The sequence below is a fragment of the Diplotaxodon limnothrissa genome, linkage group LG5 (assembly GCF_057381915.1).
Source record: "Diplotaxodon limnothrissa isolate DT_005_m linkage group LG5, D_limnothrissa_male_GT1.1, whole genome shotgun sequence".
Lineage (NCBI taxonomy): Eukaryota > Metazoa > Chordata > Actinopteri > Cichliformes > Cichlidae > Diplotaxodon > Diplotaxodon limnothrissa.
In genome coordinates, this window is record NC_140600.1 from 24,339,666 (window position 1) to 24,352,178 (window position 12,513).

The 12,513-nt window shown below is 39.7% G+C and overlaps 1 protein-coding gene across 1 annotated transcript; it reads left to right on the forward strand.

Moving 5' to 3' along the window:
* The first annotated feature begins 2,565 nt into the window (after nucleotides 1-2,565).
* Nucleotides 2,566-9,955, forward strand: prxl2b (peroxiredoxin like 2B). Its single transcript, XM_085354322.1, has 7 exons — nucleotides 2,566-2,730; nucleotides 3,126-3,330; nucleotides 3,552-3,603; nucleotides 4,657-4,720; nucleotides 4,815-4,890; nucleotides 6,156-6,274; nucleotides 9,814-9,955. Exons 1-7 carry the CDS (start codon nucleotides 2,668-2,670, stop codon nucleotides 9,838-9,840), a joined length of 606 nt encoding a protein of 201 aa, XP_085210448.1. The 5' UTR covers nucleotides 2,566-2,667; the 3' UTR covers nucleotides 9,841-9,955.
* Nucleotides 9,956-12,513: the final 2,558 nt, after the last annotated feature.

Here is a 12,513-nt window from a genome sequence, read left to right on the forward strand (position 1 = left end):
AGATAGTCAAATGGTGTTGCATTGCTTCCTGTCCCTATAGCATGTATCCACAGCACATCAGGGTGTGGCCCATTGTGTGCACTGCCTTTTTAGTATGACATGTTTATGAAGGCTTCACATTGCCGCCGGTTGGGTAATACATGTGACACACCCACCAGAGCTAGAGTGAAATCCTAGGCTACATCAAAGAGTGTTGCATGCCCTTTCACACTGTGTCTATAAAACATGTCTTTCAGTCTAGAAAATGTGCAACCCCCCCCCCCCCCCCCAAGGTGCTGCTGGCACAGTTAGACCCCTCATTAGCAGTGAGTGAGAGGACTGTGTTAAAGGAAAGGTCAAATGGCTACAGAACCTTTTGCTAGGATACACGTAGAGCTGTCATATCAAGAATACTCAGGTAAACTGTAGCTGGCCTAAAGTCTTGTGCAAATTCACACTTTTTTGCATTATGACATTTGAAAATGCATGTTTTGTAAAACAGTACTTGTTCTGCATGAGCAGTCCCACCTGGATTAGATGTTTGGCACTGACAGAGGGAAATAACAGCAGATGGGGGTTTCAGTTTGGTGTGTCGTTGAGGCCGCTCCCAGATCAGCAGGTGGATGTAAGGCTGCTTTCTTTAACAGCTCCTTCAAGATTTAAGGAGTCGACCGCCCTTTATTTAAAATGGCAGCACGAAAGATAGCTCTGGTCCCTGCAGAAATACTAAAGTGGTTTTAGGGCCACCTCTGATAACAGGCTCATTATGTCTAATTGACTTGTAGCAGGTTAATCTGGCCTGCAGGATGTTCACCTTGGTACATGAGAGATGGAAACACCCCCGTAGGTATAGTGTATTAAATTTATTGTTACTGAGGTTGATATCTTTTTAATGAAATGGTTTCTATTTGGAGAACTGGTTAGATTGAATGCTGATTTATTTATATAATCATTTCCCAGCAACAGTTGTTTGAAGTTGGTTTATATTGTAAGCTAAAGATCTTAAAAGAGAGAAAGAACCCCCAATGACCCAATGAGCAAATAATTGGCAACAGCAGGAAGGAAGAACTTTTTTTTAACAGGAAGACCTTCAGCAGAACAGACTTAGGCAGGGGCAGCCATCTGCCTTGACCAGCCTGAGCAGTGAGCAGAACGAGACCGCAAATATTATACATCTTACACACATCCCATTGATATAGAAACAGATTTTTTTTGTTTAAGGTAGCAAGTAACATAGTCAGTGATGTCTCATAACACAATGAAGTAGAAAGAATAGAAAATGTTACTGTCCTGGTCACAAGAGAGAACATTCTGAAAAGAATAATATTTTTTCTCTACATTTAAGACATGAGCAACCGAGAAATATACAGAGGAAAAAGGTTTTGTTACATTGTGTAATTGGGCTGATCTACAGTAAGTAGAGAAACAATTTTCTTCTAAAAATCAGTAAAATAAGCAGCAGAAAGTGAAGACAACAGTATCTTAAATGTGTACATAGGAATTTAATCATTTCAGATTTTTTTTCCCACCTTTGTCAAAAGTATCTCTGCAGTGGGGTCGACCACATCAGCCAAGACCCCAGGTGCAGGCTCTGCAAAGATGTCCTTTGGACAATCTAGCACATAACAGTAGGGCGCAAGATGCCAGCAAGCAGGGGATACATGGAACACCATAAGCAAGTGTCTGGCATAGTATACAAAAACATCTGTGCCGAATATGGTCTCGAAGTCTGGAGGTCAAAATAGCACATCCCCCTAGGGTGGTTGAGAATGACCGAGTTAAGATCCTGTGTGACTTCCAGATACAAAGGGACAAACTGGTGATGAGTATCTAATCACACGTGGCAGAGGAAGAGGGCTATAGTGCTAGATGTAGCTATACCAAGTGATAGCAACATCAGGAAGAAGAAACATGAGAAGCTCGAGAAATACCAGAGATGAGAGAAGAGCTCGAAAAGATGTGGAGGGTGAAGGCAACAGTGGTCCCGGTGGTAATCTGAGCACTCAGACAGGAAGCCCCAAACTGGGCGGGTGGCTCCAGCAGATCCCAGGAACGACATCGGAGATCTCTGTTCACAAGGGTAGAGGACAGATAAAGACTACCCACGGGGCCTGAGGTGATTTCAGATGGAGTGGCACAACTTGCTGTGGAGTTAATAGAAAACAGAAGGCTGGGACATGGGATGAACTTAAAGAGCTATAAAATGGATATATAATCGAGCGAAGAGAGTAAACAGAGACCATGCAATAAAATCCCACCTTTGAGCTCACCTGTGCTGAACCTTACACAACATATAGATATTACCACGACTGTAAGCACAGAGCATGGGGTCAGCTTAAAATTGTTCCGCACATGCTTCACATGTGCATCAACAGATATCTTAAAACAACAACTACTACACCGTGTTACAAAAAAACAGAAAGAAAGAAAAAAAGCTGCTTGTAGTACTCTCTGCACGTGCTGAAAGCGACTCGTAGCACGCCCCTTGATTGGTTGTGTTTTCAGTTCCAGTTGAATATGATTGGAGGTTCGTGTTGAGTGGGCGTATACGGATGTAGATGTTTTGCAACAGTTTATGCGGGTGTAACAGACGTCTTTACTGTACAGTCACTCACTCCCGAAGCTTGTCACCTTGATCTGTGAACTTAATTCGTGGTGTTTTGGAGTCTTTTACCCGGCTCGGAGAAAATGGCGTCAGTCGACCTTGCTAAAGTTGGAAAAAACTTACTGAAGAGCGATGAAAGCGAGGAGGTGAGTTACGTAGATGGGCGGCTGCTGAGGGTTACAGCTGTGGACTTTATTTATCGTTTCGGATAGTTGCTTCGCTTTTTTGTGCCCCCCACCCCCTTTTTTTTTTTCAAATTAAGCTGTGATATGAAGTAGTAGACTTGTTACCCCGCCGAGGCAGCTAAATTAAACCTGTTTCCCCACCCCCCTCCCCAGCACTGAAACAACTGCTGAGTAACGAGGCCTTTAAAGTGACATAATGATGATGTTCACTTGTGACATAACGTTTCATTTGCACATATAACACACAGGGCCAGCTCCTCATATATTTACTGTGTGTGTGTGTGTGTGTGTGTGTGTGTGTGTGTGTGTGTGTGTGTGTGTGTGTGTTTTGCTGTTTCTTTCGGCTTGTCTTTCAGAAAGTAGAGCTCCAGTCTCTGTGGCAGGACCAGCCCGTGGTCCTCTTCTTCCTGCGCAGGTTTGGCTGTCAGGTATGTCGGTGGACGGCATCAGAGATCAGCAAACTGGAGCCAGACCTGAGGGCCAACGGGGTAGCGCTAGTGGGAGTCGGACCAGAAGAATTTGGGCTCCAGGAGTTCAAGCAAGGAGGCTTTTTAAAAGGACGTAAGCATCCTTAATCATTCAGTGCAGTGCATATTAATTTATCTTTTGGTAAGTTCTTATAAAAGCTGTCGAAAAATTAGGTTACACCAGACTAGAGTATCTTAAAAAAAAAGGCCTTCTGTAACTGACTAGAACTTCCCTGCTGAGAGCATTCAAAATTGTCAGCAGCCACTCCTGCTGTGTGATTGTGAATAATCATTAATCAGCTTCCTTTTTTTTAGCCCTTTATGTGGATGAACAAAAGAAATGCTACAAGGATCTGGGCTTCAAACGGTGAGTGCAATAAATGTAGAGCGCTAATGTCAGTACACCAAGAAGGTTCTGGGTCAAGGATGTCAAACACAAGGCACAAAGACTCCAATCTGGCCCACTGAACATCTTTGGAAAAATTGAGGACATAAATTTTTGAATTGTAACTGATAAAGACCCCCCCCCCCCCCCCCCCCCCCCCAAGAGACAACACCAAAGTAAATATGTAATACTTAAACGAATAAATAATTAATAGAAACTTGTGATTTTTATAGTGGGTTCACAGTAAAAAAAGAAAAGCAAAATGAATCAACTAAATGTTTCCATTTTATAACTAAAGGGCAGTCTGTGCAATGAGCTAACAAAATTTTCTTCTGCAATATTACAAATTTCTGTCTTTCATTTCAAGCCCAAAGAAGCATTTTTTAATCACGTAGAAAAACAGAGATGTAATGTTTAAATTACACTTCTTGCATTAAAAGATCTTGGGAATTAAATGTATAGTTAAATCTCTTTACACTAACAGAAAGAAGAGTTTCACCCATTGTGGCCCACTTAGGATTAAAGTGACAACCCTGTTCTAGGTTTTAACCTGCTGGGGCCTTTATGTGTGGGGTTTACATGCTATTCCTTGTTTTGCATGGGTTTTACTACAATCAGTGTTAAATTAACTAGCTGTTGTTAATTAGCCATGCACCCCGGCAGGCGATTGTCTGCATGAGCTGTTGTCTTCGTATTTGTTACCCAGGGTGAACAGTGCTTCTTGCCCTATGACAGCTGGGGTAGTGTTCAGCACTACCTCTTGCAAACCTAAAACGGATAAGCTCCTAAGACCAGTGCTTTGACCAAGATGTGATTTGCTTTAAATTGTCAAACTTACTAAAAAAAGGAGTAACTTAAACAGTATTGATCTTGACTCAGTTAATTCATTATAGTAAACAAATTTCACCAACCCAATCATTTTAAAACATCATCTTGGGATCATAACAGGAATCAAGAAAACATTCATCAAATCAAATCAAATGCACGAATATTTAATGTTCTGTAATGGAAAAACTGTATTCTTTTCCCATTCAGGTACAACGCTTTAAGTGTGGTTCCTGCAGCATTGGGGAAAAAAGTACGAGATGTAGCAGCAAAGGTAGACATATTTGTCACTTTCAAAAACGAATTAAAAACAAAAGAGCAGTGGTACACGGTGGCTTTTTCAAGCTGATAATTTTTGCTTTTTTCAGGCCAGCGCTGAAGGAATCCAGGGAAACTTCTCAGGAGATCTGCTCCAGAGTGGAGGCATGGTCATTGTGGCCAAAGGTAAACTGGGTGGACACCAGTGGGGTGGAGGGGTGCAAGGGTCCATTTTAAGATTATGTAAAAGTAAGTGGAAAGGCACTGATTGTTTAAACCTTTACCAAATAAAGATGACATATGACCACCTCCCCTGTACCCCTAATGACAAGTTTTGTTACCTCAGTCTGTACCAATAAAGATGTGGTTTGACAACTATTAGCACAGGTTTCAGGTTTTTAAGGGCATCCATGGTAAGCTGTATAGGCAGGGATCATCCGTGCTAACTTCTGATGAAAACCCAGGTATTTTGTTCTGGAAGCAGGCCTGAAGTATGACAGAAATGGCTCAGTTCAGTTCAGTTCAGAGGTTACCCCTAGTATCCATTCAGGAGATAAGGAGTTAAAACATATGACAAATTAGAGGATTTTCCTCATAATTCACCTTGTGGTATGGCACTGAGTACAGAAAAGGTGTTCTGTCATTTTAAGTTGCATTTTTGTGGTGTGTCCTCTAGAGGGCAGTGCAGCATCACATTATGGTGACGCAGTCAGGAGCAGCATTTACTTCTAAATCCAGTTTTCCACAGGTCTGCTGACTATTCTTGCTCATTTACATGAAGTATAGGATTATTTTTCAATTGTTCGAATATATTAAGGTTAGATTATTAGCTATATTTAAACATATAAAAGCAAATATGCTCACCAAATAAAAAGGCACAGTCCTAAATACATTACATATATACATTATAGCACAACATTAGGAAAACGAAGACTATATTAAAAGGTTTTTTTGACAGTATTCAATTAATTTTACAATACAAATAAAATGGTTGGTCACTCTAATTCTCCCTCTTTGTGTGCCAAAGTCTTCTTACGGTGCGGTAGAACAGTTTGTCCTTATGGAAAAAGGCATCTGGTAGAGTAGGTAGTGGGTCACTTTGTCTGGTGTGTCTCCCAGTGTTAAAGCCTTGGCTCCACCAAAAGTCCTTCAACACCTACACAGTAAACCCTGTGAAGTTCTATTTCTATAATATTAACATTTTTCTGTGTTTGGAAGTAGTTTATCAAACAGAAGCTTTGCGTTAAACCAAACTGCACTATACATACATGTTTGAAATACTGTTCTGTGTGTGCCGTAGCATTTTTTTTATTTTCATGTATTTTGCTTTTAAAAAAGGATCCCTAGTGAGGCAACCAAAGCAAAGTTACATTATTATATTGTAATAAACAGGGCCAGCAAGTTGTTTATATGATGAAAGTATCTAAGTGATTTATTTTTGCACTGCAAAGGTGGAGAAAAGGTCCTACTGCACTTTATCCAAGATTCACCAGGAGACTACCTGCCTTTGGAGGAGATTACCAAGGCTCTGGGTATCTCAGCCACAGTAAAAGAAGGACAGAGGCCAGTGGTAAGGCATACCATGCATGTCCATGTTATAATTGATGCTATGAACTGAGCTGTAAAGCAAAGGGTTAAATGGGATAGAGCAAACTGGTGTCATTGTGTGTGTGAAAACACTGGAGGGATCTAATCATCAGTTTCTTTCAACAGAGTCTGTTTTACGTCAGTAGAGACAAATGCATCAGAGTATCCTCTTCACAGACAATTTCACACTTATTACAGCATCTTCATGGTCTGTCAGTGTCTGTGTCAAAGGCCCCGAAACCTTTTAAACTTGACTGAAGATGATCTCCGTACTTGAAAACACAGCAGTTATTTTACAGATCCATATAATAGCGGTGCTGTAGTGCAAGCTGAAAAGCACAAATGCTCTGCAGATTGAAATTATCACTATATTATGGAGGAATTCATATTTTTTAGCAAGTCCTTGATCACTACCATCATCATTGTGTATGTGTGGTAGATTACTCGTACAGCACAGCAGAAATGGGACATGTCTAGTAAGAGGACATGGGAATGACTGGCAGTACTGGCTGCGGTGACCATTTCTGTTGAGGTCATTGTTACCTCATGTGGTTTCCACCCTAATCATTTTGCCCTGTTTACATCCTTTTTCTTTTTTTTAAACCCTCTGGTAGAGGCGACTCAGAATTTTCTTACCTAATGTGCACAGTGGGATTTTAAGAAGCTGGAAGGTCAGTGTTGTCATGACAGTGTCATAAATTGGTTACCACTGAGAGACAAATGATAAACAGCCTGTGGCAGGCAAACATGTTGTGAATGAAAAACAGAAACTACAGATATTTAATATTAAAACTACAGCAGATTTAAAGTGTAAAACTGAGAATTATATGTTATTAGAGCATTATTGCCTTTTCAAAAATGGTTATACTGAGGATTTGTTTTCTATAAAATGTCCTGACTCAACCTTATTGTGTAGCGAGCTCATAATCGTCGCTTCTCCTCCACCATGCGACTGGCAATAGCCTCACTAGAGGCTCGCTGTAGCATCCATGTGATTCTCCTCATTGATTACGACCACTGTGATGAAGCGCTGCTTAGATTTCAGATACTTCAAATTTGAAGTTGAGCACTTACTTGGGAATTATGCTTCAGCAGTAACTTCAAACCCTTCTGAAACCCTACGTCGTAAATTACAGTGTAACCTGACTTGGATTTTCCTAGAAATGTAACAAGAGGACAGGGCCAATGATTCCAGTCAGCAGTAAATCTACAACAATGACTGTTGCAAAGAGAGAGGATCAAAATTCCTCCGTAATCATGAACCTTTTAAATCATGGGATGTATTTTTTTTGGAGGCTATGTAGTATTAAGTAGTCTGCTTGCATAGGGAATTTTTTAACAATAACATAAGTTCCTGTTTGCTTACTGCACTACCATCATTATGTTTATATGCAAAGTCTCAGCACTTAACACATTTTTAGTGACAGATTGTGCCTGCTTTTTAACTGTTTGCTTACTGCAAACAGGAATTTAGTATCTATTGCAAAACCACTAGTTTATGTTAACGTACAAGACCCAACAACACTATTTACTCTTAAATCTCTTGAGAGATCTGGCTTTCTGGCTGGGGGCATCGCAAGAATATTGAAACAGGACTGTAATATTAAGCTACAGCCAGGCTAAAATTAGCTTAATACAACACAAAGAATGGAAATGGCTTGCTGTATCCAAACTTAAAAAAAAGGTTTTGCACATCTTATTCTGAGGTGATATTTATTATGTTCCCACAGAGCCAGGCACTTGTTAGATAAGCTAACCAGCTGCTGATTGCGGTCCTGTGTCTATAATAAAAACATCTACAAGAGTAACACTATGGAGTATGTAATATGTTCTGTTTGTCTGTTTGTTAGCAGTCTAGCATTCAGAGGTTTCAAGACATATTCACATTTTGTGTGATGGCAGATAACAATAAGGAGTTGATTTCATTTTGGTGAAAATGGGATCAAGGTCAGGCCAAAATCAGTAAAAACTTTATATTACTCACATGTGTTTTGTTTTTGGATTGTCTTTCAACCTGGGTGACAGGAGTACCTAGGTTGGCTAAGCATTTGACCTTGACTTTCACAGTCAGCACCCAAGGTCAAGGATGACCTCTAAAAAAGTTTCAAGAAGCCATATCGAGTAATATATATGACGCCATAACAGGCTGACATCAGCATGTCGTAATAAAAACATCATAAAACATCAAAGCTTCAGTATTGCTTCACTCTGCAGGGTGAGTTGCGCTGGCTTTGTGTTCTTGATAAGAAAGAATAATCTCAGGATTAAGTGTTCATATTGTTACACTTACAAATTAGTTTTGCAAAATCAGAGCATTTGTTGTGTTTAATGAAAATGGTAACACTTATGCATCCCATTTCACCTATTCAGGCTACAAAAAAACTGTCTTTTTAACATCAGTTAAGCACAGCAGTTTATATGTTATCAGTTTGTAAGTGCAGGCATTGCACAGGTCTCAGACAGACAGTGCAGTGTTTTATTTTTCTTTCCTTCTCTCTTCACAAACTAAAAAAAAAAGAAAAGAAAAGAAGCCCCACACCTGTCAGTTTTTATCAGTCATTGACAACAATTAATCTGAACTTTAATGAAGTAAAGGTCAGATCAGCAAACTGTTGTTTATCTCCTGTACAACCATTTTCATTCAACTTAGATCCCCCCCGCCCCCTCCGGTCATCCACATCCTGATGGCTGTAGCTCTGAGAACCTTTGATATACTTTGAGAAACTCTGCTTCAGAGAATGAGCTGCATTGATTGCTGTGTTGGTATAAGATATAAGAATTCAGTTTGATTTATAAGATTTCAAAAAAATGTGGCCTAGGTTTATGTTAGTGTATTCACAAAACAAACTGCTCACAGATCATGGGCCTAACACTTTAAGTTCTGCAGGGTTTGTCCTGTGATCGTCAGGGCTTTCGACATGCCCGTCACATCCAGCACATGCTCTTCAACCACTTTGCCTCTGAGCGCTATTGCTCGCTTCCCACAGAATCCACCGTGTCGAAACTATTGCAACATGTCCCCATGATCTCTGACGACCAGCCGATGTCATCTCTGCAACCCACAACAGAATAGACCTTGTTATCTCTGAGGGGTCAAAATGTGTCAGGAACGAGTAAAAGTCACAAGCTAATGTCTGGTTTGGAAAGGCCCGGGCAATGTTTTGTTAACAGAGAGAGGTCACAGGCTGGTCCAGATAAAACCACTAAGACCACTCATGGGTTTAGAAGTAATGTCTCTCCTCAAACCTTTCTGTTTACTTTGGAGGTGCCCAGGTTTGGGAACTCTCAAACTAGATTTCCCACAAGAATGACTCGTGTTCTAACTTGAGCGATCACTCTGAGGGACCGCAAACAAGACGCAGTGTTTAGACAAACAAGGCTTCCTATTGATGGAGCTTTATCCACAAAAGGTGATCGGTGAGCGGCATCTTTATCTATGAGCTGCTGCTTCTCCTAAATACATGGCTGAGGCTCATTATTTATTGTTCTCATTGTTTAATGCATCTTTGTCATCTGTTGCAGTGCAACGATGATGTTTGTACACGATGATGACGGAGCTGCTCTTCGTACCTGAACTGCACGTCTCGCCTCTTTGGAAGATTCATGAAGTGGGATACCGTTTAAAATGATTGACAATGAAGTATTAAATCACTAATAATATTCCAGTGCCACAGTTTTTAATCTATTGTTTGTTTGTTTGTTTGTTTTTTAATAAACTGTAATGGTTTATGGTACAAATAGAGTGCTCTAATCTTTGTTTTTACAACAGCTGGTATTTTACATTTAAATTGTGTTTACATCACTGTGATTGTCTTTTTTTAATATCCAGTTAATAAAGAACAAGCTTTACTTTGTATGTGTCTAACAATATCTGCTCATTAAAAAGCCTTTGACTTCATTTAAAGACTTTCAAAATGGGTCAGGAGGTATTTGACTTCTTGATATGAGAGAAGAATTGTTTTCATTAATAATTCAACACTCTGGAGGCTGTTTTAGCTCACTGGGCACAGCAGGTGACCCATATGTCATAAAGCTAATGCAGAGGTCTGGGTTTGACTGTGCTCTGACAATGTTCACTGCATGTCTGTCTCCTCTCTTCTGTCTTTTCTTCACTGTCGTCTCAGGAGAAAAGATAAAAATCCACAAAAATTTACTTTAAAAACAAAATCTAAACTGACAGGGCTCAAATATTAACACCTACAGCTCTTTTTGTTTATAATTTAAAGCTGAAATTGGCCCATTTTGTAGCTTCACTTTATAGAAAAATGTCACTTCTGATTCATTTTATGCTCATATATTAAATTTACTATATATCATTTTTGGACAAGTTCACAAACCTGTAACATAAACTTAGATTCAGATGATATTTTAGGCCCTCTGTCATGATACCTAACACTGGTCTATTTCCTCATGCATGCACTCCACTGATGTTACTGAGTTACTCTCCTCATATTATGGTTATCTTGCATTTTATGAAAATAATATTTAGTTAAAAGTTCAAGTCTTCCTCTCCTCTCAGTTCCTTGAGCCAGCCTGTGACACAAGTAAGAGTAAACAGTAAACAAATATATTTTTTTAAGAGTTTATTTAAAGTTGAAACGTTTAGAGGAACGAGTGGATCACCAGCACTCAGGTGATGGTCTGCAGGCCGAGTCTGTTTATGTGTTTTATTTATGCAGGGTCTTACTGTTCAAGAGTAACTTGGTGGTGAGTGATTGTAATTACTGGCTTTAAAAAATAGTTACAAACTGAACTGTACTTCTTGTCCAGATTGTGTTGTCTTGGTGCCATTTGGAGGATTTTTATTGCGGCTGTCTGACAGAAATTGTGACCTTCCTAACCAAGTCTGCTCACTGATAATTTAGCGCTCTCCCTTCCTGTCAACAAATGGCCTTTCCTGGTTTCAGAAAGAGAGATAGGGACGGCCTTAAGCTAGCCATGAGGTGTATAAAGGTAGTGCACAAACCGATGGGTGATGCAGTTGTGGCTGTGTCCATCTTTTAGTCTTTTGCAGTTTGAGAATGGTTTCTAAAAGATTTAGTCATGTTTTATGTTAAAAAAATAAATTGCACTTTTAAAGGAGAGACTTGAGATTGCGCCAGTTGAGACAGTCACTTTAATGGCAATAATAACATATCTGAGTCACAAAAATAGCAGTCTAGATAATTACATAGCAGCAGGAACATTCATAAAACATCTTAAACATCTGGAATCTTGCAAAGCAATAATATTTCATAAATATTCATTTAGCTAAATAAACTCTAAATGGGTATACAGGTTGAAACATGTTCATATATAGCAAAAAATGCGTTTCTAGTTGGTAACTTCAAAACGACACAATTTCACAATTTAGGTAAATGTGGTGCTAAAACTAAGTGAAGACACACTTTCTTCTGTACCTGATTTTCCTCCGTGGAGAACATCAAGCATCTACAATAACACGTTTTATTTGTTATACCCTTGTTCAGTTAACAACTTGTTGCACAAAACATGAAGTTTAAACTGTTTGTCTTCTAACCATCTCCCAGCATCGCTTTAAAATGTGCGATGTTGTTCAAAGGAAACATCTGACATTTTGAGAAAGTTAGCAGAGGACTGATACCTCACTGGGCTCGGCATAAAAAAAAAACTTGAAACAGAAGGAAATCGCATATCAGTCCAAAGGGAACTAAAATTGCCTAAAGCTATAGAAAGAAAACGCCCTCTCTAGTAGTTAAAAATGCACCTGTCGGTCACTCAGTAGAGTACTGCTCAGTAGCAGTAGAGGGTCACACGGTTTTGTGACCCTCTACTGCTCTTGGTTTAAATTATGCTTACAGTCTGACATGTTCAAATGCCATCACACAGTATCACTCTGCTTCTCTGTGTTATTGTAGGCTCTTTACCTTTGATGCTAAATAAAACGTAATTAAAATTGACCAGAGTCTGTCATGATTCTTTCCTACTTCGCAATTCATGTTGATTCACAGTTTCATTTGTACTCATATTTGTTGGTGACATACAGAAGCTCATCAGCTGGCACTTCCAGGACTTTAACAAACTTTGGGAGTGACCGTTCACTGTATGTCCATCCATATACCTTTGATTTTCTGCTGGAAGCTTTCCGGTAAAGAAAGAACAGAAGATGCTAACAACTGTGAACTGACAGCTGTGGAGCTTGCTCTGGAGGAGCACAGAGATTGGCTGAGAGTAGCCTTTTTTTGACTTTTGACGGGAACCTGG